Source organism: Trachurus trachurus (genome assembly GCF_905171665.1).
Source record: "Trachurus trachurus genome assembly, chromosome: 4".
In the NCBI taxonomy this organism is placed as follows: Eukaryota; Metazoa; Chordata; class Actinopteri; order Carangiformes; family Carangidae; genus Trachurus; species Trachurus trachurus.
Genome location: NC_139898.1, coordinates 8,606,132 through 8,627,463, shown reverse-complemented (window position 1 = coordinate 8,627,463; position 21,332 = coordinate 8,606,132). Strand labels below are relative to the sequence as shown.

Here is a 21,332-nt window from a genome sequence, read left to right as displayed (position 1 = left end):
AAAACCAGACCAGGGTACGCTTTGTAAAAAAAAAAAAGAAAAAAAGTGCTAATAAGCAAATACAGAAACATTTAATTCAACTCTTAAGGAACAGCATAATCTCTTTACTTCAATGTGTGCAGCTCACAGCCCCCAATTTAAAATCTAGTTAATTATCTGTATTCAGACATCTCCCTTTAACCTGCATCAGTGTAGCCACATGTGGGCAGTGAACAGGCTGTGAACACAACACTGACATATTATCACCTTATAAAGTTGGTCAGCTGAACTGCTGCTACTTCCTGTGACTGTAAACAAGGATGATTAGATCTGAGTGGAACTGTAAAATCTGGTGATAATTATCTGTATGTGATCATCATCAGTAGTGACACCTTTCACTTTACACTTAGTTTTTTAAATGCATGGTTTCTATAGAAATATTGATCAGTGATGCTTTAAAATACCTCACATCCTGTGTGTTGTTATGATACAGTAATGTTTTTAAAAATATATATAAACTGCATTAAAATCTTTTTCTCTGACATTTCTTCTCAAACATGTTCGAGGTTTGGGGTTGTGCTGTAAATATCTCTAATATCTCTCTGTTATTTATAGTTTAAAAATGACTGTACGTATCCTCACAGTGTCACTAATTAAGTGAGATGCAGCTCTCAAGTGATTCACCCTTGCTCAGGTCTGAAAGCAAGTGAAGCTGCAGTATCGCCAGCAACAATCGGCTGTATATAGTGAGAGAACCAGATCTGAATGGTGAATCCCACTTTGGTTTCAGTAAACACGATACTATTGTAGAAGACTGAGGCTCACAGGTCCTGACTTGTACTGTACCTGGTATCTGAATTATAATTTATAATTATAATGAACAGTAATGTAAAAAAAAAAAAAAGAGAGAGAGAGAAGAAAGCAGATTTTCTGTGTGACTGTGACATCTTCATTTGTGTGTTCTTCACCAACTTTAATTTTAAGTCTAATTAAGCAGGTCAGAGGGCTGCGTGTCCTACAGCTACATCTGAAGCCAGCTGAAACCTAGCAACATGAGTAACGCAGTGATGTATGTTCCTTGTCCTCTGTTGCCTAACAACCAGAGGTTTTCAGATGTGTCACTGAGTCAAGTGTCAATTGGCCAAATAAGTATGGATGTGATGTACTGCAGCTGCTGTGTGAGTGTATATTTCAGTGGAGGTGGTGAAATAAGAAGAATATACAGTAGCCTACATGCTGTGTGACTAGAGAGAACTCCAGGCTCAGATATCTAATAAAAACTACTGTACATGTCTATAAATAGACTGTCTAACAAGCTTGGGCTTCATGACACTGTTGAGACACCTGAATGACGCATTACAATTATTTTCTCAAGCATTATACTCCTTCAATATACTGTATGAGTTTCTAAAGTTGTAAAAGTTTTGTTGTCTTTTGGGTTTTCTATGTGACCGGTGAACTGTTTGTCTAAATATGTGCTTCAGATATTGATGAAATAAATTCCTCGGGATATAGAGTTTAGGTCGTCTAACCTTCTGGACGACCAGCCTTCACTCGCTTCCTGCTTGAGGCGTGTGAGGCTGGCTCTGTCAGAACAAGAGTCTAGTAACCAAACAAAAAAAAAAAGTCCAACCACCTTCTCACCTTCAGCTCACACACAGGCTGAGTTTATACTGTGTTAAGAGAGTGTTAAATGCTCCTTTAGATTTTAAACTGTTTTCTCTGTTTCATGTAGGAAACATGTCGTAGCAAAGTTCTCATTAACATGAATTAACTGTTAATGAGCTTATTAGCACAGTTATTTACAATAGCGTACCCTGGTTAAAACATTGCCACAGTCAAATGGATCCAATGAGGCTGCCGTAACCAGACACTGATTACAATTGATACAGTATGTAGAGATTTTCTTGTTCGTATTATCACTTAACTTGTATCCAAATAGCAGTAAACACAACTATTTAAAGGTGTGAGAGAAACAGGAAGCAGAAGTACAGAGAGTCCTCTAATAATAATGTTCATAAAGTATAAATCCACATGCACAGGAGATCTGTAATCAGGGCTTGGAAAATACTCCGTCTTGCATTATGTGGTTGACTGCAAACCAATTCAACTAATAGACTGGTACCTGCTACTTATGAATTACATTGTCTCTGTTGTTTGAAGCCCTCCCCCCCCTGGAATTTTCTTATAAACTAATTTAAATTATGTTTACTCTCACTGTTTCTCATCAAAATGCACTGTGTGTGTTTAGCAAACATCTTGCATTCAATTCCATTTTAAAGTCAAGCTCATGAAAGCATTGCTGCATAGTGATTCTAGTGACCTAAGTACATCAGGTACATTTAACTCACCATTATTAACTGTCTTACTACTGCTGCAGTCATTCAATTGAAATAAGAATCACATCAAGCTCAAACTACTGGTCCGTCACCCCTTAATGGAAAAATTAATAATAAAATCAGTCATATTTGGGAAAGGTCCCTTCTTTGCCCGTCAACTTGCAACAAACACTAAATATAAAAGACAATGGAGAGTCAATGGAACAATCAATACTGACATACAGCACAGTGACACATAAAGTCACACAGTACCAACAGCATAGTTTGGATTAAATGATTACTATAAGGACACTTATGCTTGCATCTGTACAGGTAAAATATTTTCTTATTTATAAAATTCCTTATAAAGTGTCAATGCAATTAACATTAAAAATTGCATAGCCATGTCATATTCATTATCCCTGCCAGACTGCTTAGAGTACAATCACTGGTTTAATTCATGGTGTGGTAAATGAGGATATCTATCTGCTTAAAAACTTCATGTGATTAAACTCAAATATAAGGCCGTATGCATTTATATGAATGGTATGTGGTGATTGTACTGTTCAGGCCAACAGAAAATAATCTACTGATTACATCAAAGCAAATTCTACAGAAAAGTACAAAGGAAATCTGGTGTTTAAAGGGAGAAAGGCATTCAACAGATGCCTCTTTCCAGTCTTGTTCTTGAGACTGAAAACGACTCCTGTGTGGTTCTAATCAATACGCTCAAGGTAATGTTTAATATTGTTGCATACACAAGACGTACACAGGAAATATGGCAGTTTAAACTTGACTCTTTGGTGTTCAGTTAGGCAGAACTGTTTTGTAATAATGAGCTTCAGTGTGTTATTGTATCCCTCCTTGTGTACTGTTGGTGGATTTGCACCATAATAAAGATGAAAGAATAAAATGAATATTTCAAACAATTTACAACTTGCTCATGTTTTCTTTTTTCCTCTTTCTAAATACTGCTAAAGCTACAGTTATACACACATGCGTGCATGGTGTCTTCACCTGCAGGGCAGATGTGTCGAACATTCAGCTTGTTCTGGTGGAGTCAGAACTTTTGGCCTTGCATGCATATACGCATGGCTGTGCACTGTGGCTCAAAGATACAGGGTGAAGATAATAATGTTATGAAATAATAATGTATATTGATGTATGCTGTAACTGTTTACTGATGGATTCTGAGTGTTTTGAAGCAATATTTAAACATTGTGGGAAATATGCTTCTGAGTTGGAAGAGAAGACTGACACCTGTTTTCTATTTGTCTACATTAGCTCAACAGAAAGACATGAAACAGGGGAATTAGTGAGCCTCGCTCTGTCTGCAGCTCCAGAACTCACTATGTCACAGGTTATATATTTCTGAATAGGGATTATGTGGTGGACAATTTATTGACTGAAAGTGGTACCTCTGAAAAACAAAGCATTGATGCTGCAGTTTGGTGACATTTTCTAAACACTGCACAGAGTGAGGCTGTTTCATGTTAAGTTAACCTCCTGGTGACTGTGGCGTCAGGCATCAATCCACTCATCTGAACTCCAGCAACAAAGTAAACACAAAGACAAACATGTTTCCCAAAATTTCAAACTATCGCTTCGGCGGCAGCACAGTTAAAAAACAAACGCTCCTTCTGCTGTGATTGTACCGAGTCAGTAAATAATGTCTGCAGGTGAACATGTGATGCTATTTCTTGTTACTGAAGGTGAATATATGGATATTTATATATAGAGAGAGGGATATATACGTGTATGCTGAGGAATGCAAGCGTGTGTGGATGGGTATGTTTGCGAGAAAAAGAGAATGAAATGGAGGGACAGAGAGAGAGGTAGGGAGAAAGAGAGAGAGAGAGCGTTGGATTATCACAGTGGAGGTGACCGGGCGGCGGGTTGTTCAGAGGTCAGTGGTGGCCTTGGCGGTGAGGGCCTGGATGCGGCTGGTGTTACAGTTTTTGCAGAGGACGTGTCCGTCCAGAGGGTAGCAGCCCTGGTTGTCCCCCTCCGAGAGCAGGGAGCCACAGTCCTGCAGGACACAGATACTCTGTTAGTCTGTGCACACAAACAGAGAGATTAGCCACGCTCACCCATCACACACTCTCACACCCTGGCTGTGTGCACGCCCTAAATGAGACATTTACTGCTGTTTAAAAACCACCAGCCTGTGTCAAGTAACACTGTCTCTGTGCAGCAGGACCAGGAGTTAGATGGGCTAGGGGCTGTGTGGAGCGCGGAGACGCGGCAACTGTTATTATAGCAGCATAAAAAACAATTTCTTAGGTGTGATCTGAAATGTTTTCTCTCTTGAAGGTGATTGTAGTTGGATCAAACTATTCTTCTATGTCATTATAAAGTTTCATTTCCCTTTTTTTTTTTACGATTGTAAAATGAAAATATTTTGTCATGCCTCTCCAAAGATGCCATGTGTGTCTATTCACTTTGATTTGTCTTTTTACTTTCTTTCCTTCTACATGAACATGAAACGGTACATGCTATAAATGTGAGTTTGGTCCAGACTGAAATCACTAAACAACAATGAGATGGGTCACCATGACATTTTGTACAAGGATTCAAGGTCCTCAGAGGATGAACCCTGAAGGTCCAGCACCAACATGATGTTAACGTGTGGTTTTGAGTTAAATGTCTCAAAAGCTTATTGGGTGGTGTGTCATGAAATCTTATGAAGTCACTCATGTCCCCCTCAGGATGAGATCTTTATCTAGCGCTGTCATGAGGACTAAACTTCCTGCTTGTAGTTATTCTCAGTGCTGTTGTGTGTGAAGTGTGTCAGACTCCAGCTCTGCCCTGATTGATTGAGTCTGGGAGTAAATTGACTCTCAGTCATGCAGATCACAAATACAGCAGCGGTGTGACAGCTGCTTGTATCTGCTCTGCTCTGTGGTGGTGACTAGTCTGATGAGGGTCTCGGTGACATCGAGACGTCGTAAAGTACAGTGTGTGGATGTTTTGTTTTGGAGCCAACACCCGTAACACATGAAACCTGTTATTTCCTGGTCATCTTGTTTTTGTGCTGAGTTCAGTCTAAACCTTGTTTTTTTTATTTCACACAAAAATACACATTCATTGCTCTGGCATTATTTTCTCATTGTCTGTGACATTGGGTTACACTTTCTCTCTCTCACACACACACACACACACACACACACACACACACACACACACACACACACACACACACACACACACACACACACACACACACACACACACACACACACACACACACACACACACACACACACACACACACACACACACAGAATTACAGCTCCACCTACTCATGTCTCCCTGGTGACAGAATTCTTCTCTTGTTGAGCCCCTTCAGCTGAACTAATCTGCTTTGCTTTCATTTGACCTTTATGTCTGCCAAACGCTCCGTGTTCTCACACTGGCACGGTTCTTTGACAATGTGACGCGTTACCTCTCTGTTAGCCCGGCACGTAATGTCTCAGTGCAGCTTATCAGCCGGCGAGTGGAGGCTGACTGATTGGTTACTATGTAAGTCCATGAACTTTGCAGTGAAGAGATGGAAAGCTATTTCGAGGCAGGTAAGAGAGGAATGATTCACTCGTCTCACTGAAAAGGTGACTCCGGGGACGGGGCATGTGCGTTGTTCCTTACACCTTCATGCCATAATGACTACCACATGCAGCTGTGCAACACGGTGCGTTAGCCATTGCTCTTAATTATAGGGAGCTCACATACCGGCGGAGATAAACACATCGACCAACATACCTCACAGCGGTAACACTGCACGTGGAAGTCGCGGTCCAGGGCCACAATGCGGACGGTCTCCTCCTGGCCCGGTGCCGGCATGATTGGCTCAGAGCACACACAGCAGCGTGGAGCAAACTTCCTGTGAGGGGAGAACCAAGAGCAGCAGAAATGAGTATTGTGACTTAACATGAGCTTCAGTGACATGGGTTAAAACCTTAAAACAAGTGTCATCTGGGAGAAGTTCCTTCATTCACTGTTTTGTGTAGCGAGGCTCCTGGAGACTGTACGCACACAGGCAGAGCTGTGACTGACCAGCGTTGTCATCTTAGATCAATCCCACTGTTGCGTTCTACATTAAGAACCAAGTCTGGGAACCACTGCACTAACTGATCTAACACTTTCTGTTCTTCACACAAGAGTAAATATAGGATAACTGTGGTGAGATATTATGGAAAAAAAAAGCTTAAACAAAGGAAAAAGCAGAGCTGCAGTTTTTCCTTGGTTTAAATATTTTAAATCTCAGACGTTGAAGTGGCAATAAAAGGTTAAATTTGCTCTTCTCTGAAATATTCAATGTAAACAGAATATTTGAGGAACAATTAAATATAGAAGAACTTACAAAAATCACAACGGACTCTCACAGCATTTACAGAACGAGCCTTCAAAGCAGTAACTCTGGAAATGCCGTGAGCAGGAACAAGTCTAACTAAAAAAAAAAAGTCTAATCTAACTATAGGATCGGTGCACACCGAGGTCCCGTTTGGTCACTAGTGGTCGAGAGGACACTTCCTTCAATCCCACATGCTGATTCAGTGCTTGAGAATCAGGAAGTGAGGGGAGGTTTGTGGCTGTGGGGGGAAGCACGGCCATGCAGTATTAGCCAGGAATAAACAACAACGAAAATAAACAAATAAATAAATAAAAACAGGCTCTGGTCCGGGCATGACTATTCCTCGACACAAAGGCCCGCTCCGCTGAGGTCACACTTGTCATGTGGAATTAAACAACGGCCCAGTGCAGCTACTCCACAAAGCAAAAGCTGTGCACTCACACCAAGAGCCAGCTGTTTACTTCTGTTTCCCTTCTGGTCACTGAGTAAAGGGACATTTCTGGTAAGGTAGCAGTTATGCAATCAGAGTGTGACACAATAACAGGAATTTACTATTAAATTCATGTCTACAGCTGCATCTCATAAGGTCATTGGGCTTGTGAAACTGTTTGCAGGATTTCCCGAAAAGGAAGCACCAAGATGCTGTACCGAGGGCTTAATTATAGATGAGTCTGTGCTCCGAGTTTAAGACTTTAAAGCAGCATAGCTTGACTTTTGGCCACTTGGTGGCAGTGGAACAAACTGAAAACACAACAAATTATCACCTTAAGAAGTCCCGTTAGCATGCGGTTGCCTAGTTACACATCCCGCAGGCAGGGAACAACATTAGCATGTATTTATCATGTTTCTGGACAGACCCACTGAGTGTAATTTTAATTCTCATTTTAGCTGCGTTATGAGATAAAAAATCTGCCTTTTTAGCTGATTAACACTCTGCTGTGTTCACCAGAGAGATGGAGGTTGACTGCATGCGTGTGTGTGGCTGGGAGTGAGGGAGTTAGTCAGAGCTCTTTCCCTGAAAAACAGAGAGAAAATGAACCCAAACTATTTTGTTGTAAAAGCACAATAATGAGCTGAAAGATGCTAACATGCGTCATAGAGCTTGGGGGAACTACAGGGCTGCACGGGTGCATACAAGCAGCCCATTTTACATCATACACTTATTTGAGTCATGTGAGAGCCTTAAAGGGATAGTTCAACATTTTGGCAAATTGGCCCATTCCCATAATCCCTATACGTAGTTTTAGGAGTAGGTTCGTTACCTTTAATTGTCGGTGCAAGCTATTTTTAGAACAGCGGAGCAGAGCCGTGAGCTGCTCAGAGCTACGCTATGGAGGCTAATGGGATTTCTTGGTTTCCCTCATCAAATTCATCAAATACACAATCCAACAACTCCAAAACACTCTGGTGGACAAGTTGTGACCTGCACATTCACCACGCTATGAGATAATAACGGAACGTTACGAGACAGAGTTGTTTTCGAGGTAAATTCATGCAAAACAGCTGATGCGCGTTCCTGTCAGGGGCAGTTTTTCGGCAAGCAGTCTCTGCATTTGCCTCAAAAACGGCTCCGTCTCGTAACGTTCCGTTATTATCTCATAGCGTGGTGAATGTGCAGGTCACAACTTGTCCACCAGAGTGTTTTGGAGTTGTTGGATTGTGTATTTGATGAGTTTGATGAGGGAAACCAAGAAATCCCATTAGCCTCCGTAGCGTAGCTCTGAGCAGCTCACGGCTCTGCTCCGCTGTTCTAAAAATAGCTTGCACCAACAATTAAAGGTAACGAACCTAATCCTAAAACTACGGGGATTATGGCAATGGGCCAATTTGCCAAAATTTTGAACTATCCCTTTCAATCACGTACTTGTGAAAGTCCTCGATGCAGTGGATGTGGTTGGACGCGTCCACGGTGAAGGGGATGCCGTCCAGGCTGCGGTGGCACACCACGCAGGTGAAGCAGTGAGGATGGTAGGCTTTCCCTGTGGCCCGCAGGATGCGCTCCATGATAGGCTTACTGCAGATGGTGCAGGTCTCAAGGGTGTTCTGTAGAAACAAACACACAAACCCACAGACACCCACATGATTAACCAACAAACCTGATGATGAGTGTAGATGACTCACTCCTGTTGGCCAACATGTTTTTTTTTTTGCCAGTATGAAAACTTTGGGAAAGTTTTTCTTCCTTTTCCCTTTTGAATTGAAACTCTCTGTTCCCGGCGTTACACTTCAGGTGGCTCTGTTCCCACTACAGCTCGTGCAACAAATAAATCCACACTCAGGACCTTTAGCTCAGCTGTCCTCAAATGCCTCTGAAGCTGAAGGAATCTGATTAGCACTCCCCTCGAAACACAAACACGGTCATTTATCAGCCGCCCTCACCCACACTCCATCCTCCCATATGCAAGAGTGTGAGCAGTAAATATTTCCACTTTGTGATGACTGCAGGTTTTCTGCAGCCAGGCGACTGGGCAGGCGGCCCGCGGGGGGACGTGGCGGCCGCCTGCCTCTGACTTATCTGTGGCATCTCTCTTCTTAATATCTGCTGGGAGACGCCATTTGTTATTTCGATATTTTATAAATAACGACTGCCTCTCTAAACAGCAATGCAATTACGCGCGCGCCTGTGTGTATGGGGGGTGGAGGTTGGATATATCATGTGAGGGTTGATCAATGTGCGGCCTGATGTGGCTGTGTGTGTGAGCTGATGGGCCCTGCTGTCGCTGCTTCTTGCTCAGGCATTTCCTGGATCTCTGTGTGACTCTGCTCCCCCCACCCCCACCCCCACCCCCACCCCCACCCCCACCCCCAACCCCTCCTCCCCAATCCCTCCTCCTCTTCTTTGTGCGCTTGGCTGGGCTAAAGAGTGCACGGTTCAGCTGTTCCCATTGGCTCCCACTGTAGTAGCAAGCTGCCTCAGTGTTTCCAAACACAGCTCGGGGTGTGTAGCAACACTGCGCTGCGTCATCGGCTGTACCTCCCAGACGCGCCGCCGGGGCCTGCCGCTTAAAATGACACTTGTGTGACCGCTCAGCCGAGGTAAACTCCCTGCCATCCGCTGTCCGGCCGCGGAGCACGTGCAGTGACATTTGTAGTCTATATGCTAATGAGCAGAAGCAGCTTCAGAGGATGAGGTTCATTGAAACTACATGTGAAAGTGCTACCTGACATGACTCTCTGTGTTGTTGCTTCTGTGACTTTTACATTCTCGGGCCTCCGTCCTCACAACACCATCATGTGCCGCTGAGGAACGGGAGCAGCTGACGTATGACTCCGGGCCAAGGAAAGCAGTGGTTTGAAAAATAGCCGTTTCTTCAAAGCACTCCTGGAGAGGCATTATTTCATAAAAAGCAATGTGTGCAGACAAGCTCGGCGTTCTTATTTTTCTTTCTCTCTCTCTTTTTTCTCCTCCAAGACGGTAATAGAAATAAACATTATTCCCAGGGCAACATTTGTGTATAAACAATGTCCATATTGCAATCCTGCTCGATCCTGGAAGTGGAATAAAGCTTTTAATGAGCTCGCTGCACTGAGCCCCTGAGGTTTGCCTCACACACGCACACACTGACAGAGAGAGGTAGAGGTAGAGAGGGAGAGAGAGAATATATTTGCAACCTGAGAATCTGAGTAAGATACCAGGGCCAAACAGCGCTAAACCGTCCTCAACTCTTACTCATCTGTCTGCATTTCCACTTACTTATTCTCATCTGCCCTTCATGTGGGAATACCTTGCCCTTGTTTAGCTTAACTAGAGCATATGATTTCACAGCACACAGTTCCTCCGGGCTATTGTAATGAGTACAGTACTCAAAAGACAAAATTTCTCTCTTTCTCTCTGATGGTAAGATTCTATGACCTCAATTCATTCATTCTGCTCAGCCCTCGCCGTTTTCTGTTCACTCGTGACTCCTATTATTTGACATTAAGTAACATTTATTAGTCCTGCAACACAGACCTGGGTCTGGTGTTAAAGGGGGAAACGTAGGGAGTTTGGGTCTGTGGTCGGGAACAACCTCCACAGATGGTTCAGGAAATTCTGCATAAATCACTTGAAGCTGTCTCTGTCAAGCATCCAGGTCCTTTGCAGTTTGCCACTAGAGGGCTGTATATGTCTGCAGATGTCCGGGTTTTGCTTTTCCCCTGACTAAATGTGATGTATTCAAGCATATGTATTCTTTTTTTTCTCCCTCTCCCTCATACATTTCTCTAAGTGTTTGCCCAGAAGGCTAAACAAATGTCTAGGCAGATGAGGTAAAGTGAATTTAGGTCAGACAGCTTCTTGCTGAACTGAGGGGTGAGCGGAGTGCGGTAAAGTCAATTGTGGCCCCTTTTCCCTCATTGTGAGCCGTTTCCTTTCGCCACAAAGTGCTCTCACGGTCTCACACCAAACACACTGAAGCCCACGCAGTCCGGCCAGAGCTCCCCACTCTTCAGCGGCGGGCTCCCAAACAGCGTTTTGTCACAGCTGTCTGTTAGAATGAGGAGTGTGATGGCAAACAAAGCATGTACGAGGGAGTTAAGAGGTCCCATGTGCTCGGCTCTGAACATGAGACACAGGCCTGACGGACTGAGACAGAAACACAGATGGTAAAAACAACACAACAAATACTCTTCGCAGCCATTTAGTCAAACACTGAGCCTTGGAAATGCTCATGGGCTGAGATCATTTGACTCACTTTCACTGGTAGTGAGCTCGGAATTTGACTGGAACACGACTCAATCAAATGACATTGACTTTTAAACAGATACAACTAAATAAGAAAGTACAGACAATCAGGGACTTAAACACCAGAAACCAGTACACACCATTATCATTGCCCAGAGCACGCAGTGACATCTTCAGATATTTGTTCCACTAAAAAAAAAAAACTCCAGTATATTCACTTTCTCATAATAAAAGTAGAAACTAAAAATCCTCAAATGTGGGAGCCGGAAGCATCAAATGTCTGAGATTCTAATTCAGTAATCAAAACATACAGGTTAATATTAGAGGTAATATAAATAAAATGCTCCGTTTCATCCCCAATCAAATTATTACAAATAATTGGGTTTACAGTGTGTGATGCAAAACACAGCTACAGGTAAAACAATGCTGGAACAAAGATGTGTTTTCCATGTTCGCAGATGAAACAGTAAACAGCTGGAAATCAGCTGTGGCATATTGTGAAGTTTAATCTGTTTACCATCTCCGACCGTATCAACACAAATTTTATACTTATCTGTTCTGTTTTCTGTGTTTTTTTTTTCACGTGGCTGGCAGGAGGCAGGCTGGAGTTCACTGAGACTGCACGCAATTTATGACCTGGCACGCTGAACCTGGAGTGGGCCAGATTTACAGATGATCTGATTCAGTGTGTGTGTATCTGTGTGTCTGGGCGTGTGTGTGTGCGCGCGCCTGTGTGTACCCAGACCCTCACAGAATGTGCTGGTCGGTGCCAGGCCATGCTGTGTGAATTAACTACACCCTACTGAAGGTAGCTCAGCGTTGTCTAACAAGAGCTTGTTCGAAAGACAGATCTGAGCGCCGCCGCCGCCGCAGTGTTTGGTTTCCTCCGCAGTGAACAAGAGATACTGACTCGGTCGTGAACTATGAGTCAACTCGCTGACCCTGCTACTTCCTGAGGGTAGGTGTCCGTTGACTTAATAATCCCTGACAAGCAGCCTGTCTCCTTTTTTTATTGCTTAATATGGCTCAATCAGGCAGGACAAAGAAAAATCACTTCACCTAACAAAGTATAATTATCCATTCAGGTTTCTCATTGTTGGAACAGGAAGTGCTCGAAAATAAGAGATGGAAGAACAAATGGGACCTGAGAGAGATGAAGGAGCTGTGAGTCATTGTGGGGTGATACTATAGAAAAAGTGAGAAAGTTACCACGTGGGTCAACAAGACTAATGTCACAATATAAAACAGTCTGATATGACACAGTGAACTGCGGCTTTAAAGGGACAGTGTCACATCTTGAAAAATGTGTTTATGTGTTTTGCTGCCGAGGATACTGATGGAGCTGTCGGAAGAACTGGGTCCTGGTACGCATCCGGTCCTGGGAAACTCGCTTATGCCAAAAAAAACAAAAAAAACCATGTGGCCTTTCTCACGTTTCTCAGAGTGCAGGGTAGAGAAGTGGGCGGCTGTGGGACAAACCACCACCAACAACAGAAAGAACATCGAATCTCAAGTTTCCCTTTTGTAATTTTGGAAAATAATCTTTCAAAAATATGTGAATGTAATCATCAGAGTTCATACCAGTCTCTCTCATTCTGTGGTTATTCCTTCAACCTGTCAGATCCCCTGTGTATTGCCGCTGCCTGTGTCAGAAGCTTGAAACTAAGCTTTAAAAGTACAACACATCTTATCTTTTCACACTCTAACTCCTGTGTAATCATCAGCAGGACAATTTAATTTCATCAAGATGCCATCAACACACTAGAGATGCTTTCTTTCTTTCCATCTATTCATTTGTAGAATGAATCAGTGTAACAATCCAACTCCACATTGTACAGTTGAATTATTCCACACCTCAACATGAATGCAGTCTTAAAAGCTCTCGATAGTCTTCTAGGTAATATTCTGTTATTTTCAGTGTGTTCACGAGGAAAACTGACATGACACCAAAAATTTAAAAAGCAGATTTGGCAAAAAAAAAAAAAAAAACTGTCCCTATATCTGTGTTTACGGTCCCCTGCATCATAATTGTGCATTCCTGATAAAGAAGTGTACGAGTGATGCTGAAAATGTATTAAATAGACAGTAAAAAAAGAGTTTGTGGGAGCTACCTTGAGTCAGTTGTGAATGTGTTTTGACAAAGCAGCAGATAGGATTATCATGGTCAGGGTTAAAGAAGGGGAGGAAAAAAAAAAAAAAACTTGTTTTCCACGTTCCTGAGCCAAATCACGGAGGTCTTGGCCAGAAGAAATCGCCAGAAATCTGCTTGTGTTGAGGGAGGCTGGGAGCTCATTTAAATCTCCACACGTTTGTGGAGGGATTGTGGGAGCGCCGCCCTTCCCTGATCTGAGGTCTGCTCAGGCCACAGAGGTGGAGAGGTCTGTGTGTAAAAAAGTGTGTGTGGACGACTGAGTTTCCTCTCAGCTGGTCAGGATCAGTGATCATGATCATCTCCTCCACCTCATTTCCGCAGAGGTTAACAAGTGAGCAGCCCCCTGCCTCCCCTCCTCCTCTCTGAGGGCCGTCCCTCACCGGGGACCAGGGACCCCTGACATCATCCCCATCCCCGGCCCTTGACATTCGACTCAAATTTATTTTATATCAGTGATTGCTTTCCAGTGACCGGTGCTCCCTGGCATCCTCGCTCCATCCATCTGGATGTGCACTTTCTGAGCATCAGGCCCACAGAGTGAGCAGATGAAGATTTATTAACGTGACTTGACTCCTTTACAAAACCCTGTCATTTCTAAGCATGTTATGTAAATCAACCCACTCGTATCTTGGCTGCTGCCTGAATGCAGATGACTGAGGTGTGTGGTTTTGTTTTTGTTTTTTGCTTTGTTTGTTTTCATGTGGGTGCGAGCGAGCATGTCACACAGTGGAAAGTGATTCTCCTAATGGTTTGCTCACTCCGAGGATCAGTGACCTTGAAACTATCAGCTGTATTATTCACAGACGGAGCGTTTGTGACACTCGTGTGTGTGTGTTTGTGTGAGTACGAGCCAGTCAGTCAGTGCCGAGGTTTGGGTGTCTCTGACCTGGAACGGCCCTGCTTCCTCAGAGTGTCGGTCTGCGCTGCACAGCTCAGTCACTCTGTCCGTGTCATAAATTCACGCTGCGTTATGGACGTCCGGTGTGAGCAGGATTGGGATGGCATCCTGCCAGAGCCTCCTATCCTGATTTGTTTTTTACGTTTATTTTATATCTCTGCCTGGACAGTTTACGAGCGTCAGCGCTGACATCCCCCCCCTCCTCCTCCTCCTCCTGCCAGCAGTCGCTCTGCCTGTGCAGGTTTCACACAAGTTTCCGACAAACTAACAAACGTCAAATGAGATTTAAATATTCATACATCCTATTACACTCTGCTGCGCCGCAGTGTTTGTTTGCACAGATTTCTTATTTTAGCTGCGTGATAAAGTCGTGCTAAAGCCAACATGATGGGACAGGGCCGACACACAGATCATGCCTTGCTCAGGCCTTTCTTCAAAGAATAAAAGGTGGCAGTGGGGGCCCTGATCTCTCTCCCCGGCTCAGGCGAAGTGGCCGGCCTGCCTGTCTGCCTCTCTGCCTCTCTGCCTTAAATTCAGCTCCGCAGCAGAATGTGACCCCTCTGGACTTTGGGCAATGTCTCCTGCTCTGGTTACAGAGAGAAACTGACAAAGACCCCGGCAGTAGTTCTCTCTGCCATGAGTTAGAGTGACATTGTGGTGGGTCAGCACTGGGTCACGGATATTTTTCTCCTGCTTGCTCCTGGGGGGGAGGAAATGTGCTTAGACAAAAAACATGAGGAAGGTTTAGAGGGCCCGGTGTTTGGAATCACTCTCCCGTCTCTTGTCCAAACAGTGTATTCTAATAACAACACTCGTGCTTTTCATTTACTCGCCTGTAATGGAGAGGACAGCTGTATTTCCTGTAGAGTGGGTCAGTAATAAGAAATAATGACCTGCTTGAGTTTAGTGGGCTCACACCCACTGTACAGTGCAATTATACACACATATAATTGTCTTGGCAAGTCTGGAGACGTACCAAGATGTGAAATCCTATTCATGCAAGTGCTATCTAATTGGCTCACTCCTTTGAGGAATTAGACCGAGTTAATCACGTCTGAATATACAGAACTCAATTAGAACTCTGCAAGCTAATGCAGACAGCCATGAATATTTGATGACGAAGTCAGCAGAAAGCGAGTCTCTGTGTGTTCATGAGCGTGCCTCAGACGACAAGTCAAACAGGGTGGGTGTATACCTGCCGCCGCCGCTCGCTCGGCGTGTGCGTGGCCGTTCTCCCGGCGTGAGCAGCAGCTGTGCGGACGCTCGCAGACACGCAGAGCTGCCGACAGCGAGCCACAGCGACGAGCATATGTGGGGGCCCTGAACTCACCGCACTGGCTGCAAAGCCTCTGGATGTGACTACCTGCATATCCATCACGGAGGAGTGACAGGTGTGTGGGTGGTGTCAGTCATTTCTAATTGCAGCGCCATATTACTGTCGGGGAGGCCACGTCACGCGCTTTTTTCCTTTTCTGTGCGGAACTGTTTTCTATCACTGTGACTGGATGCGAGAGGAGAGATCATCCTCTGTGATCGGATGTATTGCGTGTTCCCTCTCTCAATGACAGCGGCAGCTTTAGGGGAGTTCTTGGGGATATCCCATTGTGAGATGGGAGAGTAGTGTGATATGATGAGCTGTGGAGGACATCCATCACCAGGAGCCCCAATACAGCTGGCACCATGCCTGTCCCCTCCGGGTGCAGCGCCACCCGGGAAACTACCCTTTGCTATCTAGATTCTGTGATTATGGTGCATTTGAAGTCACTTGTGAAATTCAGTACACACAGCTAGAGCAGGAGGTCGTCTTTTGTACGCCGATATTGCTCTGAGATCAACTCCAGAACCCTTCATTAACACCACCTGTCACCTTTCCTGCTGATTTGAAGTGGATGTTAAGTCAGGCTCTAAAAGGTGTTTACAAGGTTTTCAACTATTTGGTATTAACACATGGATCCTTTAATAATTTTACCAGTTTCTCCACTACTAAACATCAGATATAGTCTCATAAACATCAGATATACAGTGTGTTCTTTAAATTAAAGACCAGGTCCATGTTCTACATTAATACCATAAAAGTGTAAAGTTAAAGAGATATGCACAGAGCCTTGAAACTAGCTCTGATGTCACAACAAAACACCCGAAACATTTAACCAATCACAAAGCCCCCCCCACACCCACCTCCAAGCCTGTATTTGATTTCTCTAAGTCCATCCATCCATTAGCTATACTGCTTATCCTTACAGCCAATCCCAGTGGGCGAGGGCATGGGCAGGCCGCCCGACTACCACAGGGCTGACATATAGAGACAAACAACAGTTCACACTGTCATTCAAACCTACGGGCAATTCATATATTAACCTATTGTGCATGTCTTTGGATTATGGGAGGAAGACAGAGCACCCAGAGGGAACCCACGCAGGCACAGGGAGAACATGTAATCTCCACACAGAAAAGGCCCCAGGCCTCAGGTTTGAACCCACAACCTCTTCCCCTGGTTTTGTTTACCTGAAATCTGCTAGATTTTTATTCAATCACTCGAAAAGCATTCAGCCAATGTTACTAGAGCTCCAGAGATGAACCTGAGAACGTGGACCTAAAACTACATTGAGATGCTTTTTGGTTCTGAAAACCATTTAAATATTTTTTCAATCAAAACTTTGAATAAAGCACAGGAAAAGCATGATGAAAATCACTTTTAAACTTGTCATGCATTTGTTTGTCCCAGACCTTTCTGAGCAGAAGCGAAGACATGAAAAAAACAACATTTTATAAAAACCCATTTGTGGCCAAGAGAAGAAAAGGGTGCTTATCACCAAATGTCTGAAAATGTCACAAACTTTTTCACATCTTGTTGTAAATGTTGTAAATAAAACATTTGACCTATAAAACATATTTACTAATAAATCAAATTTTCCTTCAACGTAATTGGATCATCAGTAAATAATCAGCCCAGTGGTTAAGTTGTTTCAAGAAAAGGAGATTTTTCTCAAGATCAGTACAAGTTGATATTAGAAATGCATGTTCAAACTTTGTGCTGCAAAGGGAAATTAATTACGAAAAGAGACCAAAAGGTCTTTTAGTCAAATGGTGAAGCTATTACGAAGGCCACATGAATGGAATGGCCAAGATGGCTTAGCACTTTCCAAGACAGACAAACAGACACAGAGGGTAAAAGCTCACAAGTCAATCATGAGGGTTTCCTGGTGAATGGCAGGTCAGGACTACTATGTGCAGCTCTTCCTTTTCAAATGCAGAATGGAAAATCTTTCGGAGAGTGTAACCAATGAAACCAAAACCCATTTATTTTAAATATAACAGAGCCGTGGTACAACACCAGATAATGAACACAATTACATTCAAGCAAGCTGATGTCCGTGACCTTGGTGCTCTCTGACATTTTGTCAAAAAAGGCAGAAATAGATTAAGGTTTTTATGTGGGCAAATCCCTATCTTTTTATTACTGCTCTTTAAATATGAAGCTCTGCTCCTGCTGTGACCTTGTGTTACTTACATCAGTCTCATTACAATTGCACTTTAGTTATCTAAATTCATAGGAAGTGGTAGTATAAACAGGATGGTGGGGACGTGGATTCTGCCGCTAACAGGGAACTGAGCATTGTCTGCAACCCTTTTACCATTCACTCGTGTCAGTAGAGCAGATTGAATGGATCTATTTACCGGTATACAACCTGAAGCAAGGGGCAGCTAAAGAGCCTTTTTAAGATACATAAATAAATTAACTAGGCAAAAAAAAATTGGCTAAAGGAATGCTGCAGAGATTTGCAAGTACGGACCTTACAGTGGGCATGGTTCCCTGTGTAAGCAATTAACCTCTGCGACACTGGATACCGCGCCTGAACTTCTTCAAAGACCAGCTGAGCTATCAGATGGATGAAGAGCCCCTGTTGCTCTCAGCTCTGTTCAATAATAGGCTCTTGTGGTTAGAGGCAGACTTCCTGAAGTGAAAGAAGAAAGGAAATTACTCTTCATTTCTGAGACTATGAATTCAAAAAGATGTGGTGACTTCTATAATCCCCACTATAATTGAGGACATTTCAACTTGAAGCCCATAAAAGGTAAAATAACTGCTCGAAGGTAATGACTTGAGCTGCTACATGATGTGAGGATGTGAACATTTCTCTACTAATATGTTCATTGTTACCTGTTGTTTAGGTGATACAGTAAGTAATGATGCCTTAAAGATACACTGGTTTTTACTGGTGCTCACTGTTTGTTGCTAAATTATTATAATTACAAATGTTCATTCTATTGCAATTTCCAAAAAGTCAAACATTTTCATTTATATTTCTGATCTGATTTGACTGTCCAAGTGAGACAATATAAACCTAAACCTGAACCTTTATTACTTAATTTAACACCTTGTCATTCACCACTGAGGATTACACTAGAAATAGTCCAGAACACTGTCACAGTATTATGATCTAATCTGTTAAAGTGTCCGGCACAGCTGGGCCTCCCTCTCACCTGGCCCTGTGAATTTTCCCGATGTTTTGTATTAGTGAGGAACACTTTGAACTGAATTGTGCCTTCTTGGAAAACACTTAGTGGCGCTACAACACCTACTGTAACTGCTGTCTCTCAGTAACTATGATGGATGGCTCTCTGGGTGGTGTTTGCATTCACTCCCATACTTTCAAGTCTTATCATTTGTGCAAACATGGAACAGGGGAAGCTGTGGGACACCTCAGGCTGACACACACACACACACACACACACACACACACACACACACACACACACACACACACACACACACACACACACACACACACACACACACACACACACACACACACACACACACACACACACACACACACACACACACACACACACACACACACACACACACACACACACACACACACACACACACACACACACCAAAAACAATGGCAACTCCATGTTGTCACAATAACATGATTAAGAATGACACCATGCAAAACAAGGCACTAATTGAGCTGCTGTAGAGTTTATCAGCATCACTGTGTATTCAAAAAGGCAGCGATAAGTCGTCTGTGGAGGCAAGCCGCGGAAGTACCGAGGACAAAAGACTGATTGCTGCCCCACAATTCATGGACAAGTGGTGTGACTGAGGTTGGTTATACCGAGAGATAGCAGGTTGTAAAATCAGAAGGTAGACGAGTGACGATAACAGATGTGGGTGAGTTCCTGCACATTACTGAAAAGGAATCAGTAATATCTAGACAAACAGTTTGAATGAGGCAAATCAGCCAGCGGAAGAGATGGATCCTGCAGATACCAGTGCCAGCACTGTTCCACAGAATATGTAAAGTCCCAGCCTAGATAAAAGGGATGCTGATCGCTGACTCTGATATACAGCAGAAAACTTTATTGGATGGCAATCACCGTGGCATGCAAAATGTATTCCTACAATTCCTAGCAAAGAGATTAATGCGTTTTTGCATAATACTGTACAAACAGTAAGTTTCCTCAGGCACCTGTTATACCTGTGAGGTATTCCTCATCAAATGTAGTACACAGCCACAGGGTGAGAGGAAAATGTATTTCACCCTTAGAGTACATACTGTAAGATACACACAGTATGAAAATAAATCTGCTCTGTAGTTTTTTAAATACAGCGGACACAATTTTCATGTATGTTACTATACATACATAACACTGGATTCGTCATAAATTTCACCAATGCACATATTCAGTATTCCTGTTTTAACTTTGAACTAATTTCTGTTTTAAACTACCGTATCTCATTTCAGTGTCTTTCCTTCCTTAGTTCACTTTCCTCGTCCCAGAGAGAATACCGTCCTCTGTGGCTCAGCAGGGGGCTTTTCCACCATCTGAAAAATACCTTGATGATGCTGCGGTGATGTCACCGAAGTTTGTTTGACCCAGTCTATTTAGCAAAAAGGGCAAGGTTACACTGTGGGGCTTTGAGCTTGAAAAACATGGACACTTGCCACCACAAAATGCACTATTAAGCTGCCTGCATCCCAGGAGCAGCAGGATTTCTGATGCTTGACCACAATGTCAGAATGAAAGTCAGAATTTCTCGGGCTCTGCTGCTTGGATTTTGATGACTGCATTGTTTTTCTCCTCCCACCTATGGATGGAGCTGGCCGTTTTTCCCTGTTTCTAATCCTTATGCTAAACTAAGCTAAAGCTAAGCTAACCCGACGACAATGGCTCTAACTTAATATTTAGCAAACAGAGACACTAATGTTTTTATCTCACTCTTGACTTTGTACAGTATCTCCCAAAATGTTAAACTAGAAAAAAAATCTAAATTTACCTCAAAACAAAATGTTTCAATAACTGAACTCATATCATCCAGTTCTCTGTTCTGGCTCCCCCAGTCTTGTGGAAGTGTGATACTAAATTACTGAAAACAGAGGTTACACTGGGTTTAATGTGCTGCAGATTTAACAGTGTAGGAATCTACAGTCAAACACGCACCGACGGCGCATCATTAACATTCGTTTTGCTCTTAGAGATTCCTAGACTGACTGACTTGGAGGCTAACTTGAAGTTTTGGTCTTCCTCTCTGGGATATGACATTTCTCTTCAGAGACTCAACTCTCACGTTCATTTTCTAATCGTACAGAGGCGTATGACCCTGAGGATGGGAATAAAAGAAGAAGAAATTACTTTCATTAAGAAATTCAGATTTCCCCCATCCTTTTGATCTTGTGCCAGAAGAACATTTATGCTGATGAAATGCATAAATAAAGTTCTTAAATTATCCCATTCCTCTTTAGCGCATGTATCAGAGTTGGAGAACTTCCAGACAAGACAACTACAATCACAGTGAGTGCCTCTGAAAATGGATGATTTAAGAGATGGCCTGCCACTGGTTTTAACGTCATGTGGCTCAGCTTTGAGACTTTGCTGGTAAAGTGCACATGGAGCCATTTCCAGCAAGTGATGTAAAGGTATTGTATGTATGTGTTAATATGTGCTGTGCCAGAGGA

At 43.2% G+C, this 21,332-nt stretch overlaps 1 protein-coding gene across 2 annotated transcripts in view; it reads right to left on the bottom strand.

The window, feature by feature from the left end:
* Nucleotides 1-588: 588 nt before the first annotated feature.
* Nucleotides 589-21,332, bottom strand: part of lpp (LIM domain containing preferred translocation partner in lipoma) — a 140,097-nt gene continuing 119,353 nt past the window's right edge. For both annotated transcript variants that reach the window (XM_083969893.1, XM_083969894.1), the window contains exons 10-12: nt 8,513-8,691; nt 6,057-6,177; nt 589-4,326 (exon numbers count right to left, since the gene is read on the bottom strand). In XM_083969893.1, the coding sequence (XP_083826019.1) occupies nt 4,198-4,326; nt 6,057-6,177; nt 8,513-8,691 (429 nt within the window). In that variant the 3' untranslated portion in view covers nt 589-4,197. The remainder of the gene's footprint in view (nt 4,327-6,056; nt 6,178-8,512; nt 8,692-21,332) is intronic.